Source organism: Phymastichus coffea, unplaced genomic scaffold (genome assembly GCF_024137745.1).
Source record: "Phymastichus coffea isolate CEN01 unplaced genomic scaffold, Cenicafe_Pcof_1.1 PCOF00092, whole genome shotgun sequence".
Taxonomy (NCBI): domain Eukaryota; kingdom Metazoa; phylum Arthropoda; class Insecta; order Hymenoptera; family Eulophidae; genus Phymastichus; species Phymastichus coffea.
In genome coordinates, this window is record NW_026706903.1 from 857,495 (window position 1) to 871,780 (window position 14,286).

Sequence of the window (14,286 nt, forward strand, 5' to 3'; positions counted from 1 at the left end):
TCCCGCGGGCCCCCGACTATACTCAGTCCCCATTGTGCCGCGCACGCGAATTGCACGCTAATCGACTCTCGCGCGCGCGATTTATCGACGATATTCGGTGAAGTTGAATTTTTCTTCTTCTGTCATCGATCGAACGTAGCATTCTACTCTTGGATTATACTCTTTGCATTATACTCTTGGAACAGTTTTTTTATTAATAGCCTTTTAGTGCGCTGACACTGCGATAAGGGTGAGTTAAGTAGAAAGTTTTTTGTTTTCGATAAAGTTAGCAAGTGTGAAAAAAGTGTTTGCGACCTGCGAAGGGACTCAGGTGATTCAAGATAATGGCTGGTCATGCGGCCTGGGTTATCGGCTGTTTTGTCACGGGATGCTTTTTACTCCCACGTAAGTTTGACGTCTGATATTATGAAGTTTATTCTTGATGAAAATTTGGGAATATTTTGTAACGTCTATCATCAAATAAAAAATAAATTAGTTTTTTGTTGGCGTCAAGTCATCAAAGAAATTACTGCAAGAAAATACAGCTCATTAAATCCTATTTAAATATCCATCAAAGCATGGTTATTAGAATTTTAACGTGACACAATGGTAAAACAATAAGTTACGGACTGTTAATTCGAATTTTTTCGTAATTTTATTCATAGTTATATTGCCAATAAGTATATTTTGCAATGGCCTAGTTAATATTTCTTTCAAAGGATACAGAAAAAAGTTTCTCGCGACCTAAATTATAATATTCTTTTATGATGTACGCGATTTCTTCTTTCAGAAAGGTAAATTAAATTGAAAGCATCTCTTTCTCTTTCTTGCATTTCGAACTCAAGGGGATCAAAGTGAATCAAAATCAGCTCGGATGACATAAATTTTCTATATGTCCCAAGAAAAGGAAGTCTTACTCCTGAGAATAGTATTATAGGGTTTCCACTCTAAGATACCGTCAATTTTCTTTTCTCCGTCGCGTAACATACAGAAATCTCATTATCTTCGAATATAAAAAATTGCATGAATTTCTAGATGCGTTATAATCACCTGTCAAAACCAAAAGTTCATGTAAATTGTAAAGAAGTGAAATTTTTTTATCGCACGCCCTTATCGAGGGAAAAAGGAAAAAAACTTACGCGGCATCGTTGTATTACACCGTATATGGAGCGTCGGTGTAATTAGCTCTTACTCTCGCTATGTGAGAATATTTCTTTTTTCTGGTAAAAAATAAACAGGCTCATTTTACACGACGGGAAACGAGGCGTACTGACAATATAAGGATCAGTTATTTTTCAGTGTTTCGTCTGTGGATGCATATTTTATTATGTGTGATTGTGCATCGCGTGGAATGAGTTAGGTAATTAGTAACGTTATTCCTTCTAACTGAGTTTGTAATTATAATGCGTGTTTGACACGTACTTGTGCCATGAGATGACCTTCTGTTACTTATTGTTTCGTCTCTAATGAAAGCTTTTTTCTTCGAACTTAAATGACATTCTAAGTCAGATTGTATTAAACTTGAATTTATATTTCACTGCAAAATCCTAAGCATCCTACTCGTAGAAATAATTACTTTCTTACCAAAACATATTCACCTTGAAAATTTTCTTTCAATTCAAGCAACATCGAACGTGTGCGGCCATTTCCATGCTTACCCGTCGCATTATCAATCATGGCTACGTTATCAACCACCACCACCACCCAGACCACCGAGGCAACCAATCGACTTGATGACTGATGCGATCAATCGTTTGGGCATGAGAGTACTACAGCAGTACGTCGAGCCTGGTAACGTTGCATTTTCGCCGGCTGGTCTTGGCTTCATTTTAGCCGCGCTTTATGAAGGTTCAGCTGGGAAAAGTCGACAGCAGATCGTTGAGTGTTTGGGATTACCGCACGACAGAAATGTCGTGAGAGTTGGCATGAGGGACATACACAGAAGGTTAAGGGTGAGTTGAATGCTTAGCAAAAAGTGTTTCTCTGTACAATCGTCGTCAATGCAAATTAAGAATGCGAGCGACGCGAGTAAAATCCTTTCGTTTGTTGTTATCCTACAATTTGACTTTTTACGTATATAGACGTATCTAAACCCCGACGGCTTTCTCGGTGGTCTCAACCTCAATCGTGAGAATACATCACTGCGCACTGACTACGAGGGTATACTACGATTTTACGGCTTCGATCTCACCATCGATTTGTCGAACTTCACGGCAAACGCCACCGCTGGGAATTTCGGCTTGAGAGGATCGATGACTACACCCAATCCATTATCGACTCAAGCATTCACGACCGATGCGCAAGCTGACTCGACTACGACACCTGTAATTGATACGACTATGACTACCATGCCACCAACTACTGCTAATGGTACTATTTTTTTGAATATTAATTTGGTACGAATATTAATTTCGCTGGTGTAAATGTAACGATGCTTGTATCAAAGTTATTAATACAGATGCAGGCGCCGCTGCAGCAACGATGATAACGACGACGACAGGTGCACCCACGACGACGATTGACACGTCAGTTGTGATTATATCAAATCCGACGACAATGCTCACTACCGCTGCTCAAACAATGACTACACCATCACCCACTACTACACCCATTACGACGCCACCAACTCCGGCCAGCATACAAGCCACGACGTCACCACCAACTACTACGACCACTATGCCAACCACCACCACCACCACCACACAGTTAGTTCAAATTGAATTTATTGCTGTTGCAGATTATTGAACAAAAATAAAAGCTTTATGTTTAAAAAGAGCAACAACGACAACGACAATGCCGACGACAACAACGACGCAGCCAACGACAACGACAGCGCAAACTAGTGCGATGTTGTCGTCGACGTTACCGCGGATGATGATGACGAGTCTGGGACCAACTTCAGCTGACCTACCTACAACAACGCAATTTATGATATTGGAGGATATAGCCACGGTACTTCCACCCACGCTGATACCATCTTTCAGGAAAAAAAGAAGTAGTTTTAACAGGAGGCGGACTAGACTTGATCCAAATGGTGATAGGAGAAGACGAAGCTACAGCGAAGGATATTTTTCTAGTTATCCAGGTGAAATATTGTTTATCGCTATTGAAACTATAATGGATGTAAAGATACATTTACGTTATTTTATGAAGATTGAAATATTTTAACGTGCTCTATGAGTATATTTATATCTCTTTTGCCTTCCGAAACTTCAAAATAGAATCTTCAAGTGAATTTCGTGCAATATTAATTCCATTATGTCTTCAGTCAAATTTCCGTTCACAGAAGTAATTTAGGTCACAAAGTTAAGGAAATTTTCCGATCTCGTTCATTGAACGGCTAAATTTGCATTTTCATGTAATCGCTAATAATTGTCTTTCGAGCTCCAGCGTAGGAACATTCCGTCTGAGAAAATGAACTTTGCGAGTCTGTTATTGAAAGATAAAAAAACATCTGCTAATTCATTGTCGGGTCAATGATCTTACAATATTCCATTTATACACCTATCAACTTCAATTAATAAAGGCAGGTAGATAGAAATGCTTGACACGTGAATGACATCGAATATTCCACGCCAGTAGGAACAATACGAACATTCAGCGTATAATCGGTTAACCATTAGGGCAAATATATGATGTGCGTTGTTGAACGATCTCATTAGGTTTTCAAGCCGTTGTTGTCCGTGTTTAATTTGATATTTTATGTGGTAATGAGTGAAAAATGTATCTTACATACAATATGAAAAAATAAAAAAATTAATGTTACACGGTAGAATTATTTGAATATAAAATAAATGTTATCAAAATTTTTCCCAAACTCCTACACATATTTTTCGTAATAATTACTACATATACCATGTTTAAGTTACTTACACAGAAACTATCTTTAACTAATGCACCTCTATGTCAACAAAATTTTTCAATCAAAAATACATTCATTTTTTACATATCACAACCAAGAAAATTGACACCATATTTTTTTATGAGTATATAAAAGAATTATTAAAAATATAAACTGTATTGCTTATGTAATTTCTTTTATAGACGATGGACTCTGGATGCAAGATTTGGGTATTTGGTCTGATCAGCAGCATCAGCAACAGCTTCAAATACCTTCGAATATCCGTGACCCCGGGGAGTTACAATTTTTAGTTAATGGCTGCGAGTTTGCGAGTGTACTTGCAGCTTCTTATACATCAGTTCTACCCTTCGCCTACTTTCCTACGCTCAAGGCTTCTGCGTTGGAGTTTCCACTTGACGTTCGTAACTATTTTGCGTCAATTTTACTCTAGATGTTAACATTTTTATATAAAAAGCTATTTTTACATTTAACACTCGTTTAAACTACAGAATACATTTTTTAACAAAAAGATGAAATAAAATTTCACTTTTTTGCTACGAAAACTTATGCTAAAAGATGTAAAAGAATTCATTCTACAACATTACATTAGACAAACACATTTTTCGCAAGTTTTTCTCTTTTCCTCTACATATAACGTTGCTTGCAAAGTGTAAATTTCTTTTACTATACTACAATAATGTACTACAGAGCCAGATAATATCTGTTTTACCAAGCGTAGAAACAGTGAAATCTCTTTGCCGTTGCATTTTAATTTTGCTTCTGTAAAACAAAATTTACCTAGTAAACGATCAAAAAGTTGAAAAGCACGCGAGTGTGATTGTACCGTTTTCATCTCATTCAGAATCCTCGGTACAACGTACTACTGCTGTTACCGAACGAAAAGCACGACGCTCAACGACTATCACGGGAGCTTTCGGGACAGAATCTAAGGCTCCTACGTAACCAGCTGCAACCCACTACTGTACGAGCTACTATACCTTCATTTTCACTTAGGGGCTTTGTCACCCTCACCTCCTACCTTCAACGGGTGAGTAATTTTCTTTTTGGTTTCCTTTATTTTTCTTAGTTTTATGCGGATGAAAAATAATATTGGCATATTTTTAATATATATTTGTTAAATACTGGTTCAATTAAGAGAAGTTTCAACGTATAATAGCTAAATGGCTTTTGATATTTAATCTTGGCTATCAATTGAATTGTTGACATTTTATTAGTAAGTTCATATGTTCAGAGATGGAACGTGTAAATTTTAATTGTCTTAGGAATATAATCACTATATTATTTCTTTAAAAAAGTTTTCACCGAATTATCTTTTTTCTTTTTGGTTTTTGTTTGTTGCGAAGCGGAAACACTATGTTTAGAGCAGCGAAATTATTGTCGATCAAAACAAATCGTTGGATCCTACGCCTAAATTTTGGGATTACGCTACATTTATTTATTTACCTCCCAAACAATTTGTTCAGTAAATCATCATTTCCTCCAGCTCCGCAACAAGCGTAATTCCTATGTAACAAAGAACTTCTCCTTTTTTTAATATTAGTCGCGCTCGTTGATCCTACTTGATGGGCTGAGTTTTTTGGCATGTATATGCACTTCGCAAGCTATATCTCTTTTGGCTTTTACGCTTGAGCGAAGACAAATGGCACGGCTGGAAGCATCGTGTAATCGCGTAGCTCAACCAATCGGAAAATTCCAGTTCGCAATTGTGCTTGCCGTGGATTTTTTCTTCCTCTCGAACGAAATTAATTATCACAGGTTGGTGAGAAAAATTGACTCGACCAATATAGATGAAAGTGGCTTTATTATTCCAGAGGGATCGCGTGACGTAAATCTTATTTGCTGATTTATATCTTTTAATTTGGTTGGAGATTTTTTTTGCTTTCAAGAGTATTTCATCGTTGACGTGTATCAAATTGCGATATAACTTTGGCGATTTATTTTCGTAACGTGGAGAAATAACCTTTTAAATACTGACTCGATATGATAATGATATTTTTCGTATATATAAAGGGTAGAGTGAATGACTTGCATTCTCGCGAACGAAAAAACTTGCAGTTCGAGTTGATTTCTTCGATCAAATATTCATTTCGATTTCGTTGGGGTTTTGATTTTCCTCTCTCCTGCACTCCACGCACATCTTCAAGAGCAACCAAATGGGCAGGGAATAAACTCGTGAATATTTTACCTTATGTTTCCTTGTAACTTTCTAGCCGGGGTATTATTACAACGGTATGAAATGTTAACGCTGTACATTTAAAATATTTCTCGGTCACTCTATCTCTCATCAGAAACGCTGCTCCTTGCGTTATTTCAGCTCGGCGTGCGAGACGTGTTCGAGCCGCGTTTAGCTGACTTGTCGCCGATGACGCCAGATCTGAATGTATACGCACGCGACATCCAGCAGAGCATAGCAGTGAACATCCGAAACTACATGAATGGCGACGCCAGTGGAATGCCGCAGAATCCAATGCAAGCCGATCTGTCGCAACGTCGTGATCCTTGGAGATATCAACGGCCAGGTAAGCGAAAGATACGCAACGCACGCGCGCGTCCGACTATTTTCGACCGTTACTACTTGCCACGAGCCGCGCACGCGTTATCTTTCGACGCACTCTGAGCTTGTAATATTATACGATATTTGTTCTGTTGTGCAAGTTTGAAGGATACGCATGTAACTTAATATAGTGTTTGTATAAGTGAAATGTGTGTAAGATGATATCTATAGTATAGTTAATAGACAATCTCAACGTTTTACCTTCGTATTCAGTTTCATTTACATTTACTCCAATTAGTACCTGCAATTATCTGCTTCGTATTAACTTGAATCTTGCCAACATTTATCGATCATTGAACAAACTTTATATGAAAAGCATAATAATTTTGAGTAAATCGTCTGGTGGCGAGAGAATTATTCGTCAGTGCATTCATAAATTGTTAGTACAGTTTTCACTCTGACTCCCGTTCTTCGCTCGAGACTTTAAACTCATGAAAACATTGCTCCCTCATTCATCTCGCATACATAGAGTCCAAGCATAAGCAAGGCCGGAACTGCACCACATAAAACTACTGCCGCATAAACTACGGCCTTCGCTGCGAATACGTCGGCGCTTACATGTGTATACGAGTTTGCCTAACATTGACCTACTTGAGCTTAACGTATAAATCAGGGACGCGCGGCCGAGGGGCTGGGCGTGCGGAAAAATGCACGACTGACAAAGGGCTCGCCGACGGCTGCTGCTACTTGTTGGGTACTCCGTTCCGTTTGCTTTCTTTTCTTGGCTGGCAGTGCGGCTCTTGCGTTTCGAATCGATCGGAAGTTCTGCTCTGCGATCAAGATGCCCTCCGATTCTCAAAATAGACTTCACCATTTAGTACTTCTATTGACACATTTTTCTTTAGTGCCTCCGCATTTTTTCTCCGTATACTCATCAATGTGCTATTTGCTTCTAACTTCGCTTGGCGATCTAAATTACTTGCAATTTCGATGCCTCTTACCACCTTGTACGGATGCTTCGCTTTTTTGCGTATTACGCGCAAATTTTGTATCGTCGATCCATCCAATATTTAAGGAAAACAATCTATCGTAAAAGCTTTCAACGAATTCACAAACAATGTAAGATCTTCTAAAATTAGCCGAAGATCCTAAGAAAAAGCCAAGACACCTTGTTCTCTCTCTCCATTTCTTCTCAAGACGATGCAATAAAAGCGAAAAACAGCTCGGTCGTTTAATTGAATCCGCGCGAGGATGCGCTCTCTCGCTCGCGGTATTTTCTCAGTATTGTGAGAGAGCTAGGCGTAATAGCTGATATCCTGGCCGTATAAGAGCCTGTTATGAGTCAGACTCTTCGCGCGCGAGCGTCCTTCGCTGTTTGCGTTTTACGGGCGTCCTCTTTATTGGTATTTTTCTTTTTTTTCTATTTTTTTTTTCCTTTCTTCCTCGTGTTTCTTTACTTTTTCAAAACACTTCGTAATTTCACGAGTGCGCGAATCCACTGATAGCGACGTGGGTTCAATCTCCGGTGACAAAATTCCATTTGCACGGAGGAATGCTAATTACTTTCTTGTCTCTTGGAACACTTTACTATCCGTGGAATGTATGGATAATTGCCGACTTAGTGGCGAAATTCGGAGAGTTTCAAATACCCGGAAACTCCTTATTTGCGTTCTTAGTTTGAAATTTTATGTTAAATCTAAGAAGCAACGTGTTGTGAGCGAGGTTGAAGACTCTCCATCGTCTTTTCAAAGAATATCCAAGAATAAGCACGAGAAACTTACTTTCCCATGCGTTTTTCTTTCGAAGCACGCATGCGAGGTTATTTCTCTTTTCAATTGTCCATGCAAGAATTATGTCATTAATTGCCGCGGCACAGTAGCCGATAACCCGCGAGATTTCACGGTCGAGAACTATGTATGTGTGCGTTGCTTTTTGCCCAATTAGCTGCACGCACAACGATCGCTGTAATAGATGGTATCTAATCGATTATTTACTCGTTGTAAAGAGAAGTCTTGTAATAGCACTGAGATAAGAACCCTACACACGGGCGAAGAGTTTTTTTTCTTGTTGCATGTAAATTTTTATAAAATTATTATATATGCCTTCAAAATTATCAGCATAGAAAGAATTTTTTTTTCCGTATACAACTAAGAACATGTTATTTGAGTTCGTTAAGTTTGAAGTGAAACAAAGTAATTATTTTTCTTTAGTTTTCATATTTATATTACAATAAAAAAAACTATTTTTGTTAATTCAGAACTTATTTGTTAGAACAAAACTTTTCTTTCTGGAATTGAGAGTTTTCACTTCTCAGGTGAACAAAATATTAATAATTTCAGAAAACTTTTCTAAAATTAAAAGAACGAAGTTATGTTAATGATACTAAAGTAAACGTGATTTTGCTGAGTTGTGATCGTTACTCAATTCTGTATAATTTCAAAATTGACCCCCAAAAATGTATTTAATTAAAGCACAAAACTACTGATAAAATAATTTTTGGAATCAATCGTCTTAGTCGTCTCTATTAAAAAAAAATAAAGACAAATGCAAATTTAACGCACAATAATTTATCAAAATACGAATGTAAGCCTGAATATTCAAATGACTGATGAACTTTTGCAGTGAACGACAGATACAGTATAGTGCCGTTCATAGCCGATCATCCGTTTCTGTATTTCATCATAGACGACGAGACATCGGTGGCCCTCATAGCTGGACGCATCGACGACCCCCTCAACTCCAGAATTCTATGACGCTCACGCTCGGCCCATTCGCATGTAAATGGAGATTTGATTCCGACAAGCTGGGACGTGACATGCCTATGACGCATACATCTCATAATTATGCGACTATGTCATGCAATTTTTGTCATGGTAGACAGTTTCGTCGATTAATTTTCATTCTTCAAAATAGGATGGATTATTATACTGATTGATAGGATTTCCGCGTCTATCTATTTATTTCTTTTACTCGAGTGAATGATGGTTTCGGGTCAATGGTAATCAGATTTCTCTTGTACAGATACGTTTACAAATTATTATTTTAATCCAGCAGAACGTTACTGAATTTTCGTAATTTGTGATATTTAACTTTGTTAAAAAATATGAAATAGATTTTAAAGAATACATTCGAACTGTAATAATTTTTAATTTTTTTGAGAAGGTTATAATAGTTAGCCAGTGATAATATACAGATAGTATAAATCTTTTGTGAAAAATTATTTTAAACATTATTATTGTATATAATAATTAACATTACTAGCATTTATCAATATGATTTGACAATTTAAATAAGACTTGATAAATTTGTTTCCAACAAAAGTTGTATAATCAGATCGAAAGAGAAGATTTTAATTAGTATATAATCAACGTCCAAAAGTGTTACTTTAATTATACAAATATAAATATAAATTATTCTTGTAATTTGTCTCCATCTGTTAAAAATGTTTCAATAAAGAATAATTCCTTGATATTTCATTCCCACTATTTGTTAATAATTATATTAACTAGTTAATTAAAAAATATTATGAACTTTTTAAAACTATAATAAACTATAATAAAAAATAAAATGAAATCTTTAATTATTATAATAATCAACTTGTTTTTATTTGGCAATACTTATAAATAACAAATTAAGCTCTATAAACAATTTATTATGTATATAAATCTATAAATGTATTTTTTTCTCCTTAACTTAAAGTCACGCATATTTATCATTGTGAATGTGAACTTACAAAAGTTTATTTTGTACAAAAATGAATTAAAAACAATGTAAAGAGAAGGGAGAAAAAATACATGAGATGTGCGTACTTTACAAACCCGTTCACGTGTTATAACAGGAAGAAAACAGGAAAACGGATATTTCGCCGGGTTAGCTATGAATATTTCGATCTGTACAATAAAGAACAAAAAAAAATGATACAATAAACGATGCATAAAAGGCAAGAGCATAGCATTTACAAAAAAAGAAAACAAACACTTTTAGCTATACATACATAAAAAAATCCTACCTCCAACATGCGGCGACTAGTATGAAAACTTTGTAGTTTATTGCAATATAAAAAAATGTTCTTTTTAAGCTCTTTTCAGTCGAGTAAAGCACAATGATAAATTCCCCCGAAAAAAATGCGTGCAATCTCTTTCTTTTTTTTTTTTTCAAATAATATCATTCGCCATATAAGATAGGAATTTTCAGACTTCTCTCATTCAACGAGACAATTGCGCACCTTATAAACTATACAAATCTAAACCTACGGAAGAATATATTAATCGTTCGTTTTCTCGTATTTAATATAATAAATACAAAGTATAAGTCAAAGAAAATATCGGCAGTGGTAATAATAATAATGCACTGATGCACTGACTCATTCGAGTGTTGACTCCGCGTGAGTATTTACTTTACTAAAACTACACTCGATGTACTCTTTTTCCTTCAAAGTTCTGTACACTCGTGTGGAAATTATCGTCGTCTTCCTCATGTGACAAACGTGACGTGACAATGCAGTCTATCGGCTTGCCATTTTCATTTCTATACTTTCGTGGTGAAAGGGGTCAATCATGTAACGTTCTTGAGGATCCACGGCACAAACTTGGATATCCGCGTGCAGACACCTGGTAAGTTTGCTTCGGCGCAACCGATGCCCCAAGAGATTATACCCGCTAGGAAGTAGCGACCGTCTTTGCCTCGTACTTGGAGTGGACCGCCCGAGTCACCCTAAGGCAAATTAAACAATTTTTTTCGTTGGCTTTAATAATAAAATCATTTATTGGCAAATAATCTTTTACCTGACAAGAATCTTGGCCACCAGTTTCATATCCGGCACACAAGAAAATTTCAGGGATGAACTCGTGCCTGCCGGCTTTGAGGAACATTGATTTGCATTTGTCATTACTGACGATTGGCACGGAAACCTGCAGATATATTTTCCGATTAAAAATCTCATTTTCATCTTTTACATGTGACCCTGCTCATTTATCTATCAGTGTTATTGTAACGTGTAAAATTTGTTTATTGATTCCCTTAAATGACGATAAAAAATACATCGTTTTTGCGAAGAATATCTCAAGCAAACGTACCTCTTGAAGTACAGAAGGAAGAGTGCCACCCTCGCTAAGCCTACCCCATCCAGTGACAGTAGCATTCTCACCAACGAGAAGTTCATCGCTAGCGGGTAGGCAAATCGGTGATATATGAGGCGCGAAATTCAATGGTGTCTCGAGACGCACCAACGCCAAGTCATACTCAAACGTGAAGAAATTGTATTTCGGATGAACGACTTTTTTGGCGATGCCACGTTCAACGTAGGGGAGTCGCTCTTGCACCGACGAGAAGTCATACTCACCAACTCGTATTCTGATCTGCGACGTTAGTAAGCTGCAAAGCGAAAGATTTTCGTTTCAATTGATGTGGATTCTACTTTTTTGTTCGCCGTACACAACTCCGATAAGTGAGAGAAGGAATGGAAGCAAATCTTATTTACTTATTCAACGAGAAAACGTAATATCACATAGTTTTTCGCTTGTATTAGTATTTTATTTATCAAACTTCGCAATCTCGATTTTTGAAGAAGCAAAAAAAAAACAAACTGTCGAGTACTCACTCGTCGACGCAATGCCCAGCAGTAGCAATCCAATTTTCATTGAGCACAGCACCACCACATCGATGAGTACTCGAGAAACCAAAGAACGACGTTCTTCTTACAGAAACCTGCCAAGGCCACTTGCCAAATCCAGCCTCTTTGCCACCGACAATCCTCGTCTCGGGTCTAGGATACAATGGTGGCATGCCACATGACATTTCACTGTTCTCCGCTGCAGCTGGTACTGTCAACACAGAACCTGTCCTTGCTGATGATGACTCCGTTGTTGTCGCTGCCGTAGTGGTTGTTGTCGTACTTGTTCTCGTTGTACTAATTGGCGTAGAGGTCGTTGTCGTTGTCGACGGTTTTTTCGTTGGACGAGCTTTCGTTGGCGTTTCCAGGAACGATGTCGTGATGTAGTGAGCTGAGTGGGGCTTCTGGTAGATGTTATTCTGAAAAATAATCGATATTTCATTTACATTTTTAATGTAATTACAAAAAAATTTTTCAAACAGTACGTCGTCGTTGATCTTGTGATTAATATCTAAAACTGCAAATCCATGAATTTTCATAATGCATCATTTTTCCAATGAACCATCAATCGAAAGGGACATCAATCTCTCTCTCTCTCTCTCTCTTTCCTGTCGTAAATTGAGTCAATAACGAATACCTGCAGCAAAACTCCATAAAACCGATTCGAAACTTCATTCCGTGAGCTATCAGGCATTTCCAAACGCACGTAGCCACATTTTTTTCTTGCACAGAAATATCAGGTTGTCGTTCTTTGGAAAAGTTACCTTTCACATACGCAAAAGCGACAAAAGAAAACGCATGTCCTTGACGGTTTTCACACGGAAGTCCACTAAAAATTTTCACTGCCATAAAAGTGTATACTCGAACGGGCAGGTAAGCGATTGGAAAGTGCACGTCTATCTCTCTTTCAACAAGGTCAGCCGGCGGATGCGATGCCGCAAAAAGCGTCGCGCACCGGCTACGGTTTTACGAGCATCGTAGTAGTATGGGGCCCGAGAAAATTACTGGGGATGCGTTGCGCAATATCGCGTCCGTTTTTTTTATTTTTTTAGCGTTTTGCAAACACAGCGAGAGGGAAATTGTTGCTGGCGCCGTGCAAGCGAAACGATGAATAATTAGGGGAAGTCGTTGTTGTGAGATTACTCGCGGAAGGAGAGTGGTTTTTCGTGACTACGTTTACGATTTCATGATTACCGCTGCAGAAAGACTTTTAATTTGCCTTTTGATTTTACAATGAGAACCGAATGAACATATCGCTTGAAACTTTTCATCCGATATGCGTATGTTTTATATTTTACTGAAATATTATGGATCTCGCAGCAGGATTTTTCGTTTTATTCGTCAGATGCCAAAGAACGGCGTGTCAATTATAGTAAAACTATTGCAAGAGAAACCACAAATCGCCTTTTCAGGCACTGACAAAGTGACCAAATTAACCAAATACAAACCAGACCAGACTCCCAAATACAAAAATAGAAAGTTCCACGCAATAAAAATCAGATACGTGATCAATCACATTGATACCCGACAATAATTACTCCTGCTCGTCCTTTGGGCAATTTATCCGGCGAAAGTCAGACGGAGTATAATGGCTCACCTCTTGAGGCTCGGTAGGCTTGAAGCTTGGCCTCTGCGGGTCGGTCCATTGGGGTTTATGCTGAGGCTTGTGAGTCCAAGCGTTACTACCGCTGCTGCTCGGCTGCTTGTGACGTGTGACGAAGGCCGGCTCCGTCGTTACTTGCCAGTGCGACGCCGAGCCGGCTGCGCTACAATCATATTCAATTTGCTTTTAATTTTCACTCGTCGCAATCGAGTTGTCATGGGTAATGTGTGCTGCGCTGTAGTATTCATCGCGCGTGACGTGACCTAAATGAAGCTTTATTCAGATCCGCTGTAATGCAAGCTTGACGTGACACGAAGAAGACTTCGTCTAAACAGGAGCGCTGCTTGCCTTGTTATATAGCATAGTCTATGCCCCCTCTTCCTCAGCCGAAGCTCAGCTTGGATTTCACATTTTAGACGTATTTACGAAACATTTCATTCGTGCAGACTCAAATTCATTGAATTTCATTTCCAAGACTGTGTCGATGTGAAAAGTATCTTCCCTGCTAAACTTTGAAATTAACGAAAATGTATAAACTACCGCTCGGAAAAGTCAGCTTCCCAAAGGACGTAAAAATAATGTATACAAAACTCGTACGCGTAAAGTTTATCAATTGGTGAAAGGTACGAGCGGAATCGCAGCGTCGCGTGCCAGCATCGTGACTTCGATTATCGTCACGCGACTGCGTTGTGAATAATATATATATATATATGCATATATACGCGTGATGAATGTTT

At 37.9% G+C, this 14,286-nt stretch overlaps 2 protein-coding genes across 8 annotated transcripts in view; one reads left to right on the forward strand and one right to left on the reverse strand.

Moving 5' to 3' along the window:
* The first annotated feature begins 61 nt into the window (after positions 1–61).
* On the forward strand, positions 62–9,589 carry LOC131669394 (uncharacterized). Its single transcript, XM_058944228.1, has 10 exons — positions 62–229; positions 303–384; positions 1,603–1,931; positions 2,061–2,349; positions 2,426–2,684; positions 2,754–3,064; positions 4,024–4,238; positions 4,683–4,868; positions 6,156–6,360; positions 8,958–9,589. The coding sequence occupies exons 2-10, from the start codon at positions 324–326 to the stop codon at positions 9,086–9,088; spliced, it is 1,986 nt and encodes a 661-aa protein (XP_058800211.1). The 5' UTR covers positions 62–229; positions 303–323; the 3' UTR covers positions 9,089–9,589.
* Positions 9,590–9,949: 360 nt separating this feature from the next.
* LOC131669349 (serine proteinase stubble-like) overlaps positions 9,950–14,286 on the reverse strand; it is a 71,303-nt gene continuing 66,966 nt past the window's right edge. For all 7 annotated transcript variants that reach the window (XM_058944166.1, XM_058944169.1, XM_058944172.1 and 4 more), the window contains 5 exons: positions 13,544–13,712; positions 11,935–12,365; positions 11,411–11,708; positions 11,120–11,245; positions 9,950–11,048 (listed from right to left, as the gene is read on the reverse strand). In XM_058944166.1, coding sequence (XP_058800149.1) covers positions 10,890–11,048; positions 11,120–11,245; positions 11,411–11,708; positions 11,935–12,365; positions 13,544–13,712 — 1,183 coding nt within the window. In that variant the 3' untranslated portion in view covers positions 9,950–10,889. The remainder of the gene's footprint in view (positions 11,049–11,119; positions 11,246–11,410; positions 11,709–11,934; positions 12,366–13,543; positions 13,713–14,286) is intronic.

Excerpts from the sequence above, each read along its gene's own strand:
- LOC131669394 (XM_058944228.1), top strand. The coding sequence starts at position 324 with ATGGCTGGTCATGCGGCCTGGGTTATCGGCTGTTTTGTCACGGGATGC. Across the intron at positions 2,685-2,753 it reads ACCACCACCACCACCACACA|AGCAACAACGACAACGACAA; the intron begins GTTAGTTCAAAT and ends ATGTTTAAAAAG. Across the intron at positions 4,239-4,682 it reads CGTTGGAGTTTCCACTTGAC|AATCCTCGGTACAACGTACT; the intron begins GTTCGTAACTAT and ends CATCTCATTCAG.